The sequence below is a fragment of the Stegodyphus dumicola genome, chromosome 8, assembly GCF_044657685.1.
Source record: "Stegodyphus dumicola isolate Sdum_Otavi_A_Nest chromosome 8, ASM4465768v1".
In the NCBI taxonomy this organism is placed as follows: domain Eukaryota; kingdom Metazoa; phylum Arthropoda; class Arachnida; order Araneae; family Eresidae; genus Stegodyphus; species Stegodyphus dumicola.
This window is the reverse complement of record NC_140775.1, coordinates 103,283,613-103,307,872: the sequence shown is the minus strand read 5'-3', so window position 1 is coordinate 103,307,872 and position 24,260 is coordinate 103,283,613. Positions and strand designations below refer to the sequence as shown.

Below are 24,260 nucleotides of genomic sequence, written 5' to 3'. Positions count from 1 at the left end.
TTCAATAAATTTAATTCAATATCATATATAAATTTCATGAGTGTTGATATATGTACTTACTGTAATAGAAATAATCATACTAATATTATCATACTAATCATACCAATAATAATACAAGTAATGCATTTTTTTACAAATGAAAGCAATTTAGGCAACAGTAGTGCTTGTAAAGTTTATGAAATAGTATAAATAAAACTACTGTTGATCAGCAGTTTTCTTACTCAGGGGAAGAAAAAAATTAAGTGGAGTTTGAAAGTGATGACCAAATAACTGGATTTCCAAGAAGGTAAGGCTTCAGAGTACGTAACACAAACAACATGATTCGTACCTTAAACTTAAGAACGGTAACTTAAAGAACGGAAAATAAACAAAAATAGTTCCACAAATTGTGAGCTATGATGATTAGCTCTATAGGAGAATGAAGACTTTTCGTATAAACCAAATGAGATACTGCAGTGCAACTTGCCATTAATTCTGCTTCTAGTAATTAGAATAATTTAGAACATATGAATGAACTGTTTAGAATAATCCATTTTGAAGCTAACTCACTGTTCAAAGCATATAAATATCAAAAGTGGACCTTGGATAACAAAAAACAAAATGTAGTACAAGAGCATAAATAGTAAAGCAACTTAGGTGCTTTGATTGAGGAATTAGAATCTGAACTTATTTAGGCCATGCGACTTGCATGACCTCATAAATTCTTAAATCACTCTCTAACTTTAAAAGAAAGCAATGTAAAATAAGATGTTGGTTTTCCTTTACAACCACCGACATTTGATAAATATTAATAGTAATAATGGAGAAATAAGGTTAGTTAAAATGCTTTAATTAGAAGGTCTCCATTTGACTTGCTTCTATTATCATTTCAAATGGCACCTAGTAAAACCAAAGATGTTTTTCCATTGTATGGGATTAAACATCAGCAGCTTAATAACAGTAAGAGAAAACTGAGTAGATATTTGATTAAAGACAAGAGAAATTTCTTTGTTGAAAGCACCACACTTTTTTTAATCAAATGTCTATTATACCTAGGCCCTTAAAAATATATCTGTAATTTTAGTGAAATATGGGTATGGTGCTTTTGTATGTTACTTTTATGAAAATTATATGAGTAAAAAAAGGCTGAAGCTATTGTTGATGCTTTATCATGAACATTCTTTACATGAAAATTATATGAAGCCAAATGTACTGATAAAAAAACTACCAACATCGTAATACTTCTTATTTGTTATTACTATAAATGTTATACAAATTCTAAAACTTACAAAAAAATTATAATTCAGAGTATTCCCCCCCCCCTTTGTTTACAGTTCTTTTATTTTTTCTTCAAATAAGAAAAATAAAGAGTGTGCAAAAGTACTTTTTAACAGAATTTTAATACCATACCATAATTATTTTTATAATTTAATAATAATATAATTATCTGAGATTGAAAACTTAATCGCAATATTTTGCATAAATTTAAATGACTTTAATCAGTATTATAACTATGTGACATCAGTATTATAACTATGACAGCTAAAATATTTAAATGGTGTTTAAAATATAGAAGAAATTTATATACTGATTCCAATATTTTTTCATATAAGAACAATTTTTAATGTGGGACCTGATTTTTATTTTAATTTATGTTGCACAGAATATGGGAAGAGTTTAATTATTATCAAACAATCATATTACATTAATTATATGCTTAGAAAATATATATTAAAACATTTTATTTTGCTTTGTTCTCACTAATTTTTAAGGAAATTAAATATTTAACAAAGCTAAAATAATTATATTTTTCTGAAATGGTTATGAATAATCTTAATTTGGAGATTTTCAGAATGAGTATTATGCTTCCTGTTAAATGAAAGTAAAATTTACATGGTTCACTGACACAAACTTACCCACTTTTACAATTATGTACCGAGTATACACACTGAGAGGCATTTCTAATTCTTGTATAAAAATTGTGTTATTAATTTATTACAAGAGTGCTCTGAATAGAAATTTATATAATATGAAAATAAATTTATTTCAGATTTTAATATAGAGACTTTCTTAACATGTCTGATTATGAAAAGAAAAAAATTGATGTGATAAATGTTGTTTATTAACCAATGACAAAGCAAACAGCATAAGTTCTCACTTCCAGCAATCCGCCGAGACTTTAGAGAATCTGAAAATTCTTCAATTTTGAATGGATAATGTTGCTATGTGGAATCTTGGATAATTGCATTATTATTCATGAAGCATGTACATTTACACATTATATCCTTCATGAAAGTATTCATCCTTTGGTAAATTTCTTACATATTTTGCCTTAATTAAATTCACCTGCCAACTAAGAATTGATTTAATTTAAATATGTTAAGCTAAAATTTGGTAACTGCTATTAGCTACTAAAATATATAATTTTACTGAAGCTTAAATTACTGTGTATTTAATTCTTTTTAAGTATCTGTAAGCAAATGCATGCATTAACAGTATGGAGAATTATATTTTGTGTATCTAACTCATAAATCTGTGGGTTTTTTGGAGGGGGAATTTAAGACAGAAAAAAGAAAAAAAAAAATATATCTAAAAAAAAAAAAGAAAGAAATACTGTGATTTTTTACATCAGGGCATATATTTTAAATTAGGTTTCCGAAATAGCTGTACCAAACTGTAAGGGAAGAACCTTAATGTGGTATTATTGCATCATGAATTAATGCAACATAAGAAATTTTTCATGCATTTAACCCTCTCAGCGTAACTGCCGGACAATTCCGTGCCTTCTACATTCATTATACATGAAAATTTCCGCTAGCTTTTAATGTATCTGATTTCAGTTTGGATGTATATTGGAAGGAAAGGAATCAAGGTACAAAATGAAAGAGTCATTTAAGAAAATATCACTTATTCATGACATTTTGAGGAACTTTGAAATTTCAGGGCTAAACCCGTAATGCTCAGAGGGTTAATAAAGAAACTGATTATTCAAGTCACAATTGACCTTTTGCACTAGATTACTTGCATATAGGGCTTGCAACAAATGTTTCTTGCAAGTGAAATGACAATTTCTATTTTGCCAGGACATGAAATTTGTATACTGAAAACAATAACGCTACTTTGAGATATTAAATAAAGTTTTGAATTTAAACTGATTTTTCAAGGAAGACTTCAAAAACTTAGTCTTACTGTTACTCTGTTTAACTTTTTAATATGTCTTGCAGTATCATTTCTAATTTTATTGTTATTTACCTTCTTTATGTTTTCTTTATTATTTTGCTCAGAATGCCCAAGAATGTAGAAATCTTAAAATTTTCATTGAAAACTGAGATGGCATTGCTTCATATTCTGGAGGAATTTATTCATATTACGTTTAATTGTGCATTGGTTTCTGGTTTATCAAAATGTTTAAAATAGCTATATATGTAACTAGTAATTTAATACATAAAGCATCCTGTATAAATACTTTTTTTAATATTTACCTATAAGTAAGCATAAGATAATGTTAACCATAAAACATCAAGAATATAGAAACTAAAATTATTTACAATTTTTATTTTTGATCAAAGAGCCTGAAATTTTAGTTATCATTATGTACTAGATCATCAATTTATTTATATTAATTCAAGTAATATAAGATATAGCTTTCTATTTAATTTCATGAGTTAAATTTTTAAGCAATATAATTTTATATTTAATCTCATGAGTTAAATTTTTAAGCAAACCATTGTAGACTTCTGGCAAGTATTAGGTGTAAAATTTTATTTTAACACATATTAATGTTCTTTACAGAACAAGGTTGAATTTGCTAAGCGAATTAAACTTGAAACTGAAAGTGAATTATTGTTTCTGTTCTTCTGAACTACTTTATTTTAAAAATTCCAAAAATGTTACTAAATTTTTATCTTTTTTTTTTTTTTTTAATAAATGAAGATGTTACATTCTAGTTTCATATTTTATTCTAGATCTTTTAAAAGCAAAAAATGTACTGCTGGTAATGTTGCTAATTTACATACCTTTCCTTTCATTTAATTACAAAAATTCTCACTCTGATATCTCTAAAACTTAAGAATGACATATATTTAGACAAATTTTAAACCATAGTATGTATTAAGACACAATAACACGCCGAATAAATACTAATTCAGAAGTCAAACAACAAAACTCAGCGTTAATTTACAAAACTTTCACAGGACTAGTTTCGATGGTTTTACCGAACCATCATCTTCAGCTGCAAAACCGCATTTGCGGTTTGTAAATTTTTTTGTAAATTAACGCTGATTTTTGTTGTTTGACTTCTGACATAGTATGTATACATGTAAGGTATTTTTGTTTCTGTTCTAATGCTTTATAGGCCAACTTTAGAACTGTAAACATTTGCTGAAACTCTTTGCTTGCCTTAAAACTAAGTTGAAAAATTTATTTCCTCTTCATAAATTTCATGTGATGTACATAATTGCATGTTAATTGAATGCTGCTTTTGTAAAATTATCTTGATGCTAAGCAAATTGTTTTCTTTTTGGATCAATTCAATTAAGTTAATTAATATATTTTAAAAATTATTTATTAATATTTAATTATTGTCAGATGAAGTTAAAGGGGGGATATTCATTTTGCAAAAATTTACACATCTGTTTCCATTCTACAAATTAAATTTGATTTAACATATCTTTCCACGTTAAAAAGTAATCCTTCCTAATGAAGACATTACATATCAAGTGTAATTTCATTAATATAAAAATGCATATCTTAGAGATTATATAAAGATTTTACTTAATAGCTTATTTGCACTGAGCCTAGAATAGCAAATGATGTCATTACAATGCCAGTTAATATTCTTAGAAAAATGCCTTGATATCAGTATTTTTATGTGATTGAACAATGTTCAAAATTTCATAATTGCCAGACTTATTTTCATAATAGTACCTTGACATATTATGAAATAATTATAATTTTTCATAATGGTACCTTGCACAAGATGATGCATCCTTGTGCAGATATATTTCTAAAAAAAAATTAAAAAAACTACCTTCCTGGTTATGACACCTTTATATCAGATGCTGTTATGTAAGTAAATTTTTCATTGTTTGGCAAATCAGAATAGCACAGCAAAACAAATGAATTCAAAAATTTGCTACCTTATTAGTAGCTGTATGAAGTACTAGTATGAAGACTGCTTTTTACAAGTTAAAATTTGACCTTCATACGGATAGGAAAACCTTATTGTAGGGGCACTCTTATAAAGCTTTCTGTTTTGTCAAATAGCAGCTAATGTGCATAAAGGTGTTGTCATCATTATGAAGCTATTTCTTCTGAGGTATTGAGGAGATTGTCTATCTTAGTGCCAAGTAATTTTTAAATAAGCATTTAAAATATTCTAAGAATACAAGATAGAGTAATTAATGTTAAAATAGAGACTAGATAAAAGATATTTTGGAAGATACTATTAATTATTTTCATTTATAAACAAACTGATAACATTAAATAGAGATGAATGCTTATAGAATGAAATGAGGTGACATGTTTCATCTCATTATGTGATCTAACTGCTTGATCTAATGAAAAAAGAAACTTTTTATTGTTAAGTGATTGTTTATATTGTTATGAGAGGGAAAAATTACCATAATAATATTCATTGACACATGTATATTATAAGGATTAAAAGATTAAATTCACTTGCTACATTATTAACTGCTCCTATAAAATTTGATTATGCTAGTTTTGCTTTCAATATTTTAATTAAATTTTTAATATTTTATTTGGTATTACTGAAATTAAAAATATATATGTAATGATTTCGAATGTGCAGTTGAACGCTAGAACTCTTAACAGCATCTAAATAAATGTAAATGTTTAAACATGTTAAAAATAATCTAAATCTAAATAAATGTATACATTAGTTTGGGAAACAAGGGGGGGGGATGATCTTTTAGCAAGGGTTTAAACAAATGCATGAACCAAAACAGATTGAGAACGACTGATCTATAGGAATAAAAATCAACCATGTTCATTTTTTTTTTTTTTTTTTTGAGATCAATATTTTATCAAGCCTAAAATACTTGAAAAAAAATAAGAGTTACCTCCATAACCATAATAGCAAGCCACAATTAGCCATCCAACACCAATGCCCCATAATGTTCGAGATAGACTGCTATAAGCTGCAGCTTCAGAGTCTGAGGGTAGATATCCCTGATTTGCTGGCCACATAAGGTATATGATAGTCAGACACAAAGCTATTGAAAGAATCCACATAACAGCTACTTTCCACTGCAATTGAAAAGAAAAAGCAAGTAATTTATGAAACATGCACAGAACTTACACAAAAAAGTACTTGCTGCCCTACATTATTTCGTGCATATGTAAATAAGAATACATTAATTTCTTGAAATAAGATTGGAGTTAAAATTTTGCATATTTTAAGATTATTATTTTAAACTCAAGATATTCCATATTTGAAATTTCACTGAAGAATTTTATTAAGCTTGTTTTATTAAATATTAATTCATCCATTTCCATCATTCTGCTAATTTCTGACCATATGGTGTTTAAAATATTAAAAACATAATAAAAATTTGTAATAACTAAAACCATTTTTTAAATTTCTAACAAAAATTTGCTAAAACTATTCAAACATACTGTAATATAATGGTAAAATCAAATAAATATATACATATAAAGATGGTCTATACCAGATATAGCCAAACTGCAGCTCTCCGACATCTTAACTACCACTCGCGAGCTACTTGCAATCCTTTGCTATCTGAAATGTGGCTTGTTTTGAATAAATATAATTTAATTTTTTAATAAAAATGGAATCTGAAATAGAAATTGTACAGTGAATTATTTCTAAATTGCTAATTTAATTTCTGTATGTAAAAATTTGATAGATGTCAAACTGTCCACTGCTGGCTTATCGTCAGAGTAATAAATACGTAAAATTACATATAATTCTATTTCTGGTAATTACTGTTCCGGTTATGTTACTTTTTGAACAGGTAATGGTCATCGGAATATACTAATATGAGGTTAAGCTGAAACTCAATGCTAATGTTTTTACTTAATTATTCTTCTTAATATTTTTTCTCTCAAGTTAATTTTATCTCAGGCAGTATCTGCTTACATTCCTGTGTGATCCCATTGTTCACAACACTTGTGATCCACCTGGAAGATTTGCTATACGTTCTAAGGTACTACTTTTATTCAGTCCTTGAATGGCATGAGTAACTGCTGAAGAAACCTGTTTCAACTTGCAATCCATATACAGCTTTTTTAATCCGGGGAAGAATTTTGTGAGGATTTTATTTTGGGGGGGAGGAAACCTTCAGCTTTTTACTTGGTTAGGAGACTTTGGAGAGACTTTCTGTGGAACTCCTTCAAAATTAATTTTTTATCCCTAAGCAAGTCAGACATTTTTATGCAATTGTTTCACATATTTTGCAACCATTCACAATAATATGCTTAATAAATACTTTTCCTGCATAAAACTCTATCTTTCATAATAATTCCTTGGTAATCCTAGGTAAAGATCATAATTTATTTCATCAATGGTTGTGCATGCTGAAATATTTGGAGTCACAAGAAGAATCACAGGTTTGACAATGATTTAAATTTTAGTCAAAATTTTTATTTCCTATTTTATCAAATATTGTTATTCCAGATAGAGATCTTTTACCTTAATCATCAAATCTTCATATTAATAATGTTACATCAAGCTATGAGAGATCAACAGAATACAAATATCTCTCTTCTCCAAAGTTTCAGTCAAATTCGGCATATTGATATTGACAAACTGCTTTCTTTCTACCTCATACTATGTTAGATGCAGTTTGCTGCACTAGGTTAGAGGCATTTTGCTACCCGGCATTTTTTAAATTTTTCACCCCTTAGTACTGACGCTTTGCAACTGCACCAGTTGCCCCGGCTCTTATGCCAGCATTACACTTTTTTTTTAATCTGATGATATTTTAGTCATTCTAATTTTCGATCATCATGTATGTCTGACATGTTCTTCATGAAAGCTTAGTAGCCAAACGAAAAGTTGTACAATGATCCACTGCTTGATCACTACAAATTTCAGGCAATAATGTGAAATGTTGCTCCTTTAAGTCTTTATTTTTAAAGTCTGATCTTTTATTTTCTAAAATATCTGCCGACAGACTCCATTTCAAACTCCATTTGAGATTTATTTTCTGTACGCAGGTTAGGTAACCTATTGGAAAGTTGTACTATGTAACTGTCAGGCTGGTAATTATTTATTTTAAACTTTCTTCGAAGTTATTTTGCTTACAAATTCAAACGAGACAGTAAGTCATTTGACTGCCTTTATGGGCCCAGCAGTTAGAATCTGGTGGATTCGTTCATCTATTTGGCAAGAGCTTAGGATCTAAACTATTATGCAGACATCTACTGTGTTACAAAAGGCCTCCATATCAAATATCTGTGCATGTTTACAGAAATGTGAAGAGCTACGAGTTCATGTCATATCTGCATTTATGAAATAAATTCATTATAGTAGTGAGAGGTATGTTTTCTTTCTGTAACATTAGTTTTGATTTGCCATGTATCTGAAAAACAGCTCAAAATTAAATAGCTATGTTGAAGAGTTCGGCTGGTAGATGGATGGAATACGTGCTCCATGAAACATTTATATAGCCCAACATGAACTATTAGATTTATTAGCAATAGGTTTTATATGTCCAGAATTATCATAACGATTCAAGATGGGGGGGAGGAATTTCAACAATTTTCAATTATGCGCATGAACTTCGTTATCTATGTCCAAATTTATCAGGACAATTCGAGAGATAGCTTCAAGAATTTTCAACGATAGGCACGTGAACTTCATTATCTATGTCTAAAATTATCGGGATGATTCGAGAGATAGTTTCAAGAATTTTCAATGATGCGCATGAACTTTGTTATCTATGTCAAAAATTATCGGGACGATGCTAGAAATAAGTTTTGAGAATTTTCAATGATGCTCCTGAACTTCATTATCTATGTCCAAAATTATTGGAATGATTCGAGAGATAGTTTCGAGAATTTTCAATGATGCACAGTGTACTGATTAAAACATTCTGGCAGATTTTGTTGGATGCCACACTGAAATACAAAGTCGGGGCTACTATGAGAGATACTGGTTATTCAAACACCACTAAAATTGCAATCATAATCTTTTTCTTTCTTTCTTTCTTTCTTTCTTTTTTTTTTTTTTTTTTTTTTTTTTTTTTTTGTATGTGTCTCTGTGTGTGTGTGTGTGTGTGTGTGAATTGTTCTATACTAGGCTTTAGTAAAAATAGTTATTCCAAAGTTTTAGGGGGAAAATGTCTAACAATTTCTTAGGTTCTCCAAGATTCAAATGATCTCAGTATGTTGGTCCTTATGTTAATTGTACGGAGAAATAAAATTACTTTTTAAGCAAAGTTAATAGCTTATTTTTAAATAAATATTCCTTCTCAAATAACAGTTTCTCTGCAGTGCGTGTTGACCGGTATCATTTAATTTTTCCTTTCTAAAAGATTGCTCACGAGTTAAAAAAAAATGCTCCATTTTCTTTTAAATAATGATTTATAATTTACTCAAATAAAATTTTTTATGTAATTGTAGACCAATGAATATGCTTTTGATTAATTTTACTTCTACTAAAATAAAACAACAGTAATTATAAACAGATAGGTATAAAGTATATCAGAAGAAAATATTTGGTTTCTCTACCTGAAGAAAAAAGCTCTGTTGCCCAATTCAAGAGTTAAAAATTTTTATTTCTTTGGAATTTAACTTTTCTGAACACAAAACAGTAGGTCATGACATGTATTTATTCATATTTATATGTAATCATGTTAATCACATATTCATTAATTTTACTTTAAAAGTTTCTTTATATTCAAAACATGTCTCATTATTTTTAAAACAGGGCAACAATTTGGACTTGCAGCTCTCGAACGCTCATGAAACCTATTACGTGGCTCCCATCGTCTTAAAGTTTGGCCATCTCTAGTCTATATAATAAATTTATCATGTAATAAAATATACAAATGTTATTAAATAGTCTGTAAGTATGAAGTATACCCTGCTTAATGGCAGCTCTTTTTTATGCAATAAATAATATCCAACAGCAATGCCCACAATATATGGTCCCATTCTGCAATATGGTTTGATATACACATTTTTGTAATAGTCATTTATTACACCTAGAGACCTAAGAAAAATAGAGAAAATAAATAAATAAATAAAAGTAGAAAATATAAGCAAATATTAGCAATAGAAGAAATTTTGCTGTCAATAAGACAATAATGTTTATATACTGTAGACAGAAAATTAAACAAACAAAGAAAAAAATGTTATTTTGATGTGTGTTGCAGAAAACATTCATCTCTCTCGCACATACAAACCAAAAATATTTTTCTTTTACAAGTTAAGCAAATACGAGATTTGATACATATAATTTCATACATTAGCATCTAGACTAAAATTCTGCTTCTCAGTTTGCATTGAGTGTGAGTTGTAATGTCAAGCGGGAGCAACGCTTATAATCCTAAGCCATTGCTAAAAAAAAAAAAATATTTAAAAAATAATCATAATTTAAAAATTTGCTAAAACATTAATTAGTGCAGTTTACAACATTTAAGAAAGAAAGAAATTCTTAGTAAACATATAAAAACGAAAAACATACACCAAAAATTCCAGATGGAAAATCTGATACAGTAAGGAGTATCCCTCTTCTAAGATTATATACATATAAATAATACCTACTATTGCTAGCTAATAAAAATGAATTTTACCTAATAATATAAATAAATTCAATTTTGAAATCTCAGGCCTACACTTCACTTCTGTATTTGCTTTTTTAATCATAAAATTATGTAAGTAGGAAAACTGTTGTGACGCAGATTATCACTTAAAAAGAAGTTTTACGATTCAATGTACTACAAGATAATAAAAATCTATTTTATTTATCACATTCATGATACAAAATAATAACTGTTGCATTAGTTAGATGTACTAAAATTATTTTTTATACAGTACAAATTTCAAACGTCCATTATCCAGAATAATCTAAAATCCGGACCTCAAAACCACCAACAATGTTTTTCTCATAGGCATGCACATTTAATTCCCCCCTCCACGCATAATAAACCATCGGAAGAGTCTTGATTCTTAATTTCACTTCAACACTAAATAAGATATTTTGTTATTGAAGAAGCAATCATTTTAGATCTACTTCAATATTACTGAAAAGTGGCCACCTCTGCATTCTTATCAATCCGTTCACTATTTAATCATCCTGCTCGCAGAAATAAATTTCTGCCCTGGATATTTCATCACGAAAATTTATAGTTTACTTCACTATGATTAGTGCCATATGCCAATGAATCTAATAATCTGTAAAATCTTTCCTTTCCACTTTTTGCTTTAGTGTCGTATTTATGTGTTATAAAATTAAAAAAAAAAAAAAAAAGTTTAAAATCATAAAATTCCCCCCCCCACAAAAATAAATAAATAAATAAATAAAAACTTGATGTAGCTCCCTCTAGTGTGCATCACAATAACCAGTTATGCAATTTTCCTATTTCTGTTCACTACTTAGATATTTTTCTGATGTGGAGGTGCATGGTTTTGAACCATAGGCGCTCCGTAACTTATAATCATTGACACTGGCAATCATTTTAGCATAAATTTGTATCATCAATAACTTGGCTCTGTAGCTCCCAAATTGCCTGCTTGGCTTACATCCGAAACCGAAACATTCTACATACATACACTGTTGAATTTACATTTTCTTATATTTTATATGTCTGATGCCAAGCTGGCGAATCATTATTTATTATACAGTCAAAAGTCGTTAATTTGGACACCCATAATCCGGACCTCAAAGCTAAAAACTTTCTGCGCATGCGCCGCGTTGGCACATGCGCACAGGCGTTTTACGCGTGCACGTAAGACCTTGACTACTGCGCATATGCGTGTGCGCAAGTGCAGAATACGTTTTCGCCTGCGCGTTTAATGTATAACGGACGGTGTAAGCTAAAATTATCTAATTATCTATATCACTTAATGTTAATGATTGCGTTGTTTCTTAATCTTCGAATTGGATCCCGCTTATTATTTTTTGCAGACTGTAAGAGCAATTTTATAAATGTAAACTTGAACTTTCGATTATGTCAAATAGAATTTCCGATGCTGGAACTTCCAAAGGATCTACAAAACGAAAGTATGTTTCGATGTCCAACAAACAAAAAGTGGAATTGCTGCAAAAAATGGATAAAGACATGAAGAATGTGACAGAGAGGTTAGTGAAAACGAAAAAATTTTGATTGACAAGTTAGTCGGTATTCTCGGCACAGCAATTAACGGGACTTGAACAGCGGAACTTTGTAACTGAACAAGAAATTATGTCTGTTTATAGAATTAAAGAGAAAGTATTATCACATAAAATGAAGCAACTTAAACAACTTACATTGAAAGAAATGTTTAATAAAGTAAACAAATAAATATTAAGCTTTTTTTTTTTTTTTTTTTTTTTTTTTTTTTGTAAATTTTGATACCCTTTAGATCATAATTGTTCTTTATTTCATAAAATACGGTTTCATATTTTTAATTTTAGAATTTCTGCATGCCATCTTACGAGATTTAAACTGATGATCTATAATCCGGAAAAATCGATAATCCGGAATCGCCGAAGTCCCGACGAGTCCGGATTAACGACTTTTGACTGTATTTTGCTTTCATTACCGCATGTTTATCAACACATGACAACTTGACTAATGACTTACATAGCGATGCCTAAACACTTTTCTTTTTTTTTTTTTAATGTTAGTAATTGAATAACGAAGAGTATGGTAACCTTGTATGTTGACATTATGCTTGGCAATGATTACAGATGATTTAAGTTAAATGTGCTAAGATATGTTGACGAGGAAAAATTTCTTTCCTATGCTAAAAGTGGATTTTGTTTATGATACTCATATTCTAAAAGACTACATTCAGTGCTCTTTGAATTACGGATAACTAATTTTTTTTAAGAAATGTTGACGAGGAAAAATTTCTTTCCATATGCTAAAAATGGATTTTGTTTATGATACTTATAGGCCAAAAGATTACATTTAACGCTCTTTGAATTACAAATAACTAATTTCTTATTCACATAAAGCCCAAAATGGGTGGCAGAATTTAGAGAAGACAAAGGAAAATGCTTGGTAGCAGAATTTAGAACCCGCAGAGACTGCATCAGGCAGTAAGATATCTAGCACCGTCCCTCCATAAGCCTTAAGTATATGTGGGAATTTATTTATTCAGGACTTAGATAAGCTTTAAGCATGTGCAAGAAATAGTTATAAGTCTAATAAATAACTAAACTAATACATTTCAGGCTTAATTGTCTTAGTGCACGATAGAAGCAAGATAAATTTTAACGGAACAACTTGTCATTAGTCACCAAGCTCATGACCCATAGCCAAATATGTATAATGAAGTATAGCTAAATTTGATGATGATAGCCATTAATTTTAAAGGTTTTCGAATATCGCAAAATAAAGGTGAAATTTTCCAGTTAACGGATTTTCTAAAGAAATGTGGAGAAGTGGTAATAAATGAAGATGATATAAAAGAAGATTTTCATTGTGATGACAATGCTTCTCAATCTTCAATCAATTAATGAATGGTGAAATATCTAGCATGGTTCTAGAACCAGAAAATACCGCTACCGATAGTGAAGAAAGTTACTGAAAGTTCAGAGAAGACAAGGCGTCCCAAACATTTTGGTTAGTTTATATTGATTTCTTTCTCTTTAATTATCAATCTTTTTTGACAATAATGAGAAATTTGTCTCAATATGCAAACCAATGTTCTCGCTAGTATCTGTGTGCTTTATCTCCTGTCAACTTCTCCACAATGTACCTATGAGGGTTTACTTGATCTGGTAAAAGTTAAATAGTCCCAACCCCCATCCGATAGACGTGAAGCAAATTATCACTATGTCTGAAAGTAACTACAATATCAGACAAAGAACTTAGAACATTAAGGCATGTTCTTATGCTAACAAAGTGAATTACAGCTCAAGGTGACATAATTAAACAACAACAGTCAAATTCAAACTAAAAACGTGGACTAGTGGTCAAAGATTATACAGTTTAATTTTAATTTAATCTGGCTCAGTAACTCTATCATATGAGGAAACAGAAATGGAAAATTATAGTAAAGGCTGAAATAATAAACAATTGTGTAATTTAATAACTGCACATATCTTTGAAGAATAGTTTTCTTTATGTAATCGGTTTCTTTCTTCAACGTGTTTCCGTTTAATTTTAGAATTTTTGGATTTAATTAAGGATTTCTGTTATTCTAAAAAATACTAAATGCATTTAGAATGTACAGAAAAAGAGGCTAATTTTATTTCTTTAGTAATATGAACATTCAGAAGAAATATGAAATATATATGGCAAAGGGCGGTTACAGAGCTGGTGTGGCAGAATTTTTAGAATTTAGTGACACACAGAACAACAAAATCTAGAAATGGCAAAACTTTTAGAATTTAGAGCAGGCATTGGAAGCAGAATTTAGATAGGCACTAGGCAGCAGAATTTAGTATACACAGAGATTGCATCAGGTGGGAAAATGCATAGCACCAGCTCTGTGTACGATACATTTAGACATATTAGATGAATCTTTAAAATTGTAAGTTTTCAATTTCTTTATTAATAAAAAAAAATCTCTTTCTATAATGGCTGCCCAAGAGATAAGATTAGAAGCATTTTTGATATTTTCCCAACGAGATATATACTGGTAGAGAGCTTATTGCAACCTCCGACTGGTTCCAACATTAGTGTCACGTGACTGCTGGTCGAATTCCAAAAGTCCGTAAATACTTTACATTAATTTCTATAAGACGAAAGACGCCTGCTCTGCTTGGTCACATAAAATTTAAGAAAAAATGGTTATCCGCTGCAGTGCCTATGGATGTAAAGAAAGTTTTGTAAAAGGGGGACCTGTAACCTTTCATAGCTAAGTTAAAACTGCATGATTTATTATTTTATTTCCAGTATTTTTGTCATTTTACTATCTCTGTTGAATTGGTTGGAAAGTTTCAGCCATATTGTATAAGAAAATTTCCGCTGTGTATGACATTTTCAGCATGTATTAATAGCATCAAAATGTAATAAATACTGTGACATTATTTACTGGAATCACCTTTTACAAATAATTGCATTTTATGTTCTTTTTCCGTGTATCCCGTTGAAATAAAAAGCTGTGCCAATTGGCGCTAACATTTTTTTGCCAAATCGTACGCGTTTTGGTTTCATAAACAAGTACTGCCTGCTATTAAAAAAAAGAAAGAAAGAAAAATGCTATTATTATTAAATTATTGAGATAAGATTGTGCGATATGTTTACTTTGGTTTTAAAAAAAAAAAAAAAAAAAAAAAAAAAAAAAAGCTAATTCAAAATCTATAAATGAGCTGAAAATTTGTATACTAGTATATCTTAGCTAATAATGCATGAATAAATCCTAAATTTTTTTAATTTAGCTAATGCATAAGAATGATCTGGTAAAGCAGGAATAAAGTGGCAGTGAATTTGAACTTACCAAACATTATAAGAATAAGGAATAACGGAAATAAAAAGCACTACCAGCCATATCAAAAGCGCGCCAAACTGGCGATAAACAGCCTAAGCTATCACTCCCCAAGGGCGCCAACAGCTTAAGTCACGTGGTATATGTTGGAGACAACCTAGCAGACGAATTCTCTGTGGGTGAGCCGTCTACCTGTTATATGAAGTTGTTGTATTTTCCATGCTTTTGTCTAGTGAAAAGTAGAGAAAATAAAGGGAAGATAAACATGTTAAGAAAAAAGATTCTAGTATCAGGAGTAGAACATTCAAATATTATGTTTCCAATGTTCTTCCAGACCTTTTCCAAAAAGTAAGAAATTCATCGCAAACTTTCTGTAAAATGCATCCATTACATGTTGATATGTTGATACCATATGATATTTTTCATTTTGTCACATATTTCTCGAATCTTCTAGAATCGTGGGTCTATAAATCTTGCCTTCAAATCCTTCTAAACTTTCCATGCTGCAATGTCAAAAGTACTAAGAAAAATTATCCCAACCAATTCTATAACTGCAAAAAAACAGAAATATTTTGAAAAAAAAAAGAGGGGAAGGAAAAAGTGTAAAATTAATTTTATAGAAAAAACTGATGCATATTCTGAGAATTTTGAATAATTTAAGGCAATTACATGGGAAAAATGCTTACTCTAAAAAATTAAAAATAAGAGATTTTAACTAATTACATAGCTAATTTTGCTTTTACTAAGAGCTGTTCCGTAAATTATGCTTTATAGCTACATACCTTGTTTATTTTTCAGATTTAAAATATTGTATAATAAGTTGCCAAAATGAAACTTTATAACATGACAGCAAAAAATAAAAAATTTCAAATGAAACTTTATAACATGACAGCAAAAAATAAAAATTTTTTATTTTAATGTTATTTTTTAAATATAATTCTAATATATTACCACTATTTTAATGAAATTTATCAAGTTTATGATAAATGTTATGTCATGTCATTTTATAATCAATGTTATGTCAAATAAGAACAGTTATGAACAATGTTATGATGCTTAAGAAAAAAAATCGCCGAAAAATTCTCAGATCTCGGAATTAAAAATTTTCTACAGAAACTGATCTTAAAAATCGCCAAAATGTTGACAAGTTGTCAAATTTAGAACCATTTAATAAAAGAATTCACAACCCCAAAAGCAAAAAATTTTTTAAGAGCTTTTTATTAAAAAAAATGAATTTTGAAATGCTTATGTTTCACTTCTTGCTTAGAAACTCGAGTATCCCATCATCAGAGATAGAAACAAATTATAACCCATGAACCCATTCAAAAGATAACCATATACGTCAATGAATAGACAAAAATATTCCTCCAAAATGCTAATTCACACTCAAAATGGCAGTCGTAAAAACAGACAGAAATTTCAGATGATTAAAATTAAGGACTTCTACTGATTTTGGCCAAAATTAAGGACTTTAAAAGACCAAAAACCGATTAAAAAAAATTTAAGGACTCTTAAGGACCGTACGAACCCTGGATTGACAAGTTAGTCAGAATTCTCAAAACAGCAGTTACAGGACTTCAGCAATGTAACTAAACAAGAGATTATGTCTGTCTACAGAATTAAAGAGAAAGTATTAGCACAAAAAACAAAGCAACGTAAACAACTTACATTGAACGAAATGCTTAATAAGGTAAACAAATAAATATTAAGCTTTTTTTTTTTTTTTTTTTTTGTAAATTTTGATACTCTTTAGATTATGTATTCATTATTTCATAAATCACGATTTCATATTTTTCATTTTATAATTCCTACATACCATCTTACTAGATTTAAACTGATGATCTAATATCTGGAAAAATCCTAAATCCAGAATCACCAAAGTCCCGATTAGTCCGGATTTTGGACTTTGTACTGTATTATTCATTTTGTTACATGGATAAGCAAACCAAATTTTATAAGATAAACGACAGGTCACATTGATTAGCAATAATTTCTATCATTACTTGTGAGAAAAAACAATAAAATATGCCAATATCCCATTCATATAAAAGTATTAAAATGAAAGATTTTTTTAATGGCAAGCTCTTAGAATAGCAGTTTAGAAAATGATATTTAATTCGAAACAGTAGATTTAACACGTTCATCACTGCATCACCCATTTCTGGGTGATGGGTATGCTTCCTTGCGGGCCCTCGTCACCCAAATATAAGTGGCACTTTTCTTGTTCAAGTTAAATAGGATTTTCAGTTGGATTTCAAAAAGGAATTTAATGGAATAAGCGCTGGGATATAAATATAAGATATGCAACATAAAATATATTAAAAATATATCCATTTTGTTGTATTTTTATTAATTTATATTTAGTATAATATAATATATTACACTATATCACATGGTATTTGTTAAAACAAATATATTTTAAGCGATTTTGGACAATTGGAACACTAGATTGTAGTTTTTTTTTACATTTTCCCTCGCTTCTTAGCGTTCGATAGTGTGCCTCTTCTAGTAATATCGGGGTCACAACTTTCTTATAGGCTTGTCCTGATTTTTATGAATCTCTAAATGGTGAGACTGTAGAGACGTTAGGTATTTTTTAAACAAGAGACATGAAAAATAAGCTATGCCCTCGCAGGGAACTCGAACCTGGACCTCTCGAACATGTGCCGAGTGTGCTACCGTTACAACATGAAGGCATGCTAGAAGTAGGGAGAAAATATTTTATATACTTCTCTTATAAAAGGTGACTAGGAATTAGGGGACCCAATCGCCAAATCCTGGTGGTGAAGAATCATCATCATCCACCACCTTTTAGATTGGGTGCCACTGTAGAATCATTACATTACTTTGAAGGAGACATGAAAAATCAGAAATGCCCTCACCGGGACCCAAACCTGGACCTCTCAAATAATCACCAAGTGTGTTACCAATTACACCATGAAGGCATGCTGGAAGGGAGGAGAAATTACCCTTTAAGACACTTTTTCTGTTTTGTTTCTATTATTGTTGAGCAATTTCCATCAATTTAAACCTTTTGCTCTATGATGGTGTTACAAAAATTAAATTATGGATTCGTTTAACCATTTTACCTACAGCACTGAAAGTGCTTGATAAAATTTTCTTTGAGAATATAACTGGAAGTATATGCCTTGGATCAATATTTACAGAAATAATTTTAGCTTTTCAAATATCTCGTATACATTAATGATTGAGAATAGCATAGAACACTGCTGCAGAAAATCCATGAGTGGCATTCCATGAGCCTCTAATGAATAATGCCAACAGGTAGAGTAAAACGGACTTAAAAAGGAAAACTGAAAGAACAAAATTTAATGATATGTTTGGATATATACTACGAAATCAGCATCAAACTGTAGGGAATAAAAGGTGAAACTACAGGCCTCACATTTTGCATAAAAAGAATAAATGAAATAAATAGTAGCATAGTTATTTAAGCTCTTTGTCATCCGTTAACGCATCTAGCGGATTCAAGTGAAACTTCTGCAGGGCGGCCATAACACGCTTCAAGCATTCTTCTACATTTTAAAACTTTTAAACATTCAAAACGCTTTCTAAATGTTAACTTCTTTGAGTTTTTATTTTTGTTTGTTCTAACACCTCATACAGGGCAGCACTAATCAGAAATTCTATTTCTAATTGAATTTGCCCCAGGTTTTATGAATATTTGCTCCATTTTACATAAGACAATAAGAGATGGCTTCAACGTCTACTGAGCAGAAAAAGAGAAAAAAATGAAGTTGTGAATTAAAAAGACAAGATATACGTCTATAATAACTCAATGATTGATGCTGGAACACGGAAAAGAACTATAAAAAACCAATAATTGTAAAAGATTACAACAACAAAATGGGAGGAGTGGACCGCCTAGATCAGATATTATCAAATTATCCTGGTGTTAAGAAATAAGCAGAGATATTATTTTTCCATTATGCTTTACTTCCTTATAATTTTACTTAATATTCATTGACATTCATCCACTACGAAAGTTATGTATGGAAAGTTATGATGTACAGAGAAAACAACATTACACACTACGAAAAACAGAGGGCAGCTGGGGAGAAATTTTTGGGGACAGGAGAGGACAGCGAAAGGGTTAAAATCTTATGCAAAACCTTCAGAATATTTCATTAGCCATAAGACAGCAAAAATGTTGAAATTTATGTAAATAGAATATGTACATTTAGATTTTATACGTAGCATATTCGGAAATTAAGTACCGTTTCATTCTAGCGCCGTCGCAGCGCTGTGGTAGGTGTCCTACGCATGTGCACTAGTCTTTCTTGTTCACTGACTTTCAATTGTCGCCATTTTGGTTGCTCTATGTTGTGTTTTCAGTTTGCTGTGCACATTCAAAATGTTTAAGACAATTAGTTCTCCCGCTGACTGTGAGATTCGTGCCGTGATTAAATTTTTGAACATGAGGAATGTTAACCAGTCGAAATTTATCGTCAAATGACAGAAGTTTATGGTGAATACACGATAAGTGATGGAATGGTGAGAAAGTGGGTAAGAATGTTTAATGCAGGTCGAACAAATGTCCACGCCGAGGCTCGGAGTGGTCAGCCTTCTGTTGTCACCGATGATTTGGTAAGGAAAGTTGATGAAGCAATTCATGAGAACAGACGCTTCACAATGACAACTCTTTCACAGGCATTTCCACAAATTTCACGTACTGTTTTGTTCGAAATTGTGTCTGACCGCTTGAATTATCACAAACTGTGTTCTCGATGGGTTCCAAAAACACTCACTGATGTTCACAAAACAAAGCGACTTGGTAGTGCCCTGACATTTCTCACGCGGTACAGTAATGAGGGAGAAAACTTTTTAAACCAAATTGTGACAGGTGATGAAACTTGTGTGTGTCATTTCACACCAGAATCGAAACAAAAATCGATGGAGTGGAGACACACTCATTCTCCGAAAAAACAAAAGTTCAAAGTGACAATGTCATCACAAAAAATCATGTGCACTGTCTTCAGGGATAGGAAAGGCGTTTTGCTTACTGAATTTCTTCCCAGAGGTGAAACCATTAATGCGGCACAATACTGTGAGACTTTAACAAAATTAAGGCTTGACATTAAAAACAAACAAAGAGGAATGCTCAGTAAAGGAATTGTGTTGCTCCATGATAATGCTCGGCCCCATACTGCTGGTGTCACTCAATCCTTAATTCGACAGTTTCATTGGGAGCAGTTCGATCACCCGCCGTACAGCCCGGACTTGGCGCCGTCCGACTATCACTTGTTCCTGTACATGAAGCGCGAGCTTGGTGGCAAGCGCTTTGGATCTGACGATGACACGAAAAATGCTGTGGAGTCGTGGTTATCGAAACTGGCGGGAAGTTTCTTTGACGATGGTATACAAAAACTGGTCACCCGCTATGACAAGTGTTTGATCATTGGCGAAAACTATGTTGAAAAATAGTTTAAGACATGTATTTTCATGTAAAAATAAAATTGGATTAAAAAAATTGTTTTACTATTTTTTTTTTTTTTTTTCAAAACGGTACTTAGTTTCTGAATACGCCTCGTATATCATGATTATCATCAAATTCAGTAACTAATATTGTCACTTTGCACTTTTGTCATCTTGCACATTATTTTGTACAAATTGTTTACAATTTCAAATCTTTGTACCAGATTAAAATAATAATAATAATGACAAAGCAAGAATCATCAAAGAAAGAAGTAAGTGAAGATCTGTACACCCATTATCATAATTAATACTCAAGCATACATATTCTGTTAATTTAATGTTCACATTTAAAATGAAACTTACACATCAGAGTTGATGTAGGGCACTGCTGGATAATGATGTACTACAGTAAGCACAGCTGTAGTCAAAATTGTTATGAAGAGCAATGTAACCATAGAAATAATGCCATATGTTAATTTTCTGAAAAGATAAAATATTACTTAAGCTTTTTTCACTTATTTATGCAACAGCATTTAATTCATGTTTAATTCATATATTAACATAGAAGTTACTAGATAAATTATCACATTATATCAGCTGCTATATAATATGTCTCAGATGATAACACTGTAATTGCAGATTATTGAAATACTTATATATTAATGACTCAGCTATTCTTAGCTTAGGGGTTTTTCATTCTATATTTAACTCACACCATACTGACCAGGCTGAACCTTCATTACAGTCTCAGTTGGGCATGGAAAGGAAGAATCAACTGATGTTGTTCTGCAGTTATTTATGACCATGCTTGTGTGAGTTTGGCCAGATGCTTTTAAGCTCATTCCATATAATGTACGAGACATTTGTCATCTACTCTTCGTGTCCTATCCTAATCCTTTACAGAGATATAATTTTGAATTTATGTGTGCCAGATCAGTACTTGAAAGTCATTATTAACAGTTTTTTTGGAAGCTCCATGTGACAACTGATGCTTTATGGCATGGTACTTTATCTTGCTAGTAACTAAGCCTTTCATCAAGAAAAATGACATATATATAAGTGTGTACATGATCAGTAGTTATGCTGATTAAATCTGAACATTTAAAAGCTGCTCTACAGTAATAAGAAATCAAGGATCTTTAAAGAAAATATGCCTTAGATCATTAGTTGCATTTCCAATAACTTTAAGCAAGAATTTACTATTTTACTCTGTAGATGCCATATTTTGGCTTGTTTATATGCTTGCTAAACTTAAACCAAATTAAGTTGAATCAAGTGTATGTGTTGTATCTATTTCCATCAAGTCCAGTTTTGGTCATCTGCTCATTGTTCCCAAATTTTATTGTTCACAGAATAAAATGAGTGAGTTTTGAATACATCAACTATGAACTAAAATTTATGCAATAACTTCCATAGCCAGCATTTTTTAGAATTATTTTGTTACACTGTTGTTTGATAAACTGATATACTTTTGTTCCCTACTTCCTCCTATAATCAGAAGTATATTTGAGATTTCTATGCAAAGAGCTGCTTTCAGTCATAGGCTACATTTTGTTTACAGAAAAATCACCTCACTGATCATTATTTGCTCTTCACATTACCTTAACATTATATGCATTTAGTCCTCAAAGCAGAATATCTTAGAAAGCGAATGTATGTACAAACTCATTTCACACATTACTTCACTGTAAAAAAAAACTGAGGGTGAAACTCTTCTTCCACAACTGGGAGAGAAAAAAACAGAAAGGCCAATCAATAACAGAAGTTAATGTAAGTTTTTTTTTTTTTTTTTAATGTGTGTGTACTTATTTACATTTTCTGCATTTTTATATTAAAAAACATAAACTATTTGTTATATGCTATATATACACACAGTAAAATGTAGTTCAAAACCTCATCCAATTGTGCTCCAAAAGCAACAACAAGCAGTGGTAACAATGCAAACTAAATTAAAATAAATAATACAGTTAAAATTCATCTCATATTCAATTCAGAATAAATATATGCAAAAACATAAACCATATTTTGGCACATTCACAAACTGCAAGAAAAAGAGGAGCAAAACATGTTAAAACCAAAAATGAAATAAGAAATGTACATCCTTCACTGCATTGTCATCAGGGGGTTGGTACAACAAAAGAAGTAAATAAATCAGCTTGTTCCTGAACAAACAACAGAAATTAAAATTAAAAATATTAAAAAATTTCAGAAAAGCAACTGAAGAATTAATTAATAATAAATGCTAATGGTTATTCCATTTGTTGAACTGAAGCAAACTGATTCTTCACTCTAACTTAAATTTATGGCAATTAGTACTGAATTTCGTTTTGAATTTGTAATCCAGGTAATTCGTGACTTTTCCTTTCTACTTTTATAAAATGATTCATTTTTGTTACAACCTATTTAAAATGAAGGTTTTTTCCTATTTATTTTTATTATTTATAAGTTTAAAATTCACAGTTTATCTAAATCCATTACTTAGCACCTTATATTCTTATCATTAATATTTTGCTACCAAGCAGAACAAATATATATTTTTTCATTTCAAAAATTTTGTGCTCTAATGTTACTTAATTTTAAGAATTAACTCTTCTGTTTTATTTTTTTATTTACTCATTCATTCATTTTTTTTTTTTTTTTTTTTTTGTAATTTTTAATTTTTATTTTAAAATTTTTTCTTCAAATTTTTTGAATACTGCCAGACATTTACATTGTATGATTATGGCTAAAACGTATATCTTAGGTGCCATGGACTACTTAAGTAAATGATGAATGGCATTTACTAAAGTAGTCCATGGCACTTGCTTATGCCATTCCTGATCAAGAAGAGCATCATAAAAGTTCTAGCATGAAGCTGCATTTCATGATTTCGAGTGACTTTTCTCATTCACTTTAGGAAAAACAACTTCACATTTGCCATATTTAAAGGACTATATAGAACTCTCAGCATAGATTCAAACACTTCTTTATATCCAAAATTGCATGGTATTGTGAAGAGATTTAATTGTGCAATATTGGGTCATCTCTCTCTGTTCATATCCTGAAGCCAGAAGGGCTGGGACACAAACCTGCCATTTCTTGCAAGCATGTTAAGAGTGCCATTCATGAGAGGTATGGATTTTCTCCATTTCAAATGATTTTTGGCCATGATGTTTATGTGCAGCGTGACCTACTCTTTCAGAACAGCCTAACACACTTTCTTCTCTTGAGCAGTACCTGGAAGATCTGTAGGGTCATTTAGAAGATATTTATTGATTCACCAAGGAAAAGCTCAA

General features: G+C 30.3%; 1 protein-coding gene across 2 annotated transcripts in view; it reads right to left on the bottom strand.

The window, feature by feature from the left end:
- LOC118181246 (nose resistant to fluoxetine protein 6-like) overlaps positions 1–24,260 on the bottom strand; it is a 96,963-nt gene that overhangs the window by 6,592 nt on the left and 66,111 nt on the right. Inside the window, exons 11-13 of one of the 2 annotated variants that reach the window (XM_085822199.1) lie at positions 21,349–21,465; positions 10,048–10,177; positions 6,060–6,246 (exon numbers count right to left, since the gene is read on the bottom strand). In XM_085822199.1, the coding sequence (XP_085678325.1) occupies positions 6,060–6,246; positions 10,048–10,177; positions 21,349–21,465 (434 nt within the window). The remainder of the gene's footprint in view (positions 1–6,059; positions 6,247–10,047; positions 10,178–21,348; positions 21,466–24,260) is intronic. The other variant, XM_085822200.1, reaches the window with a different exon arrangement.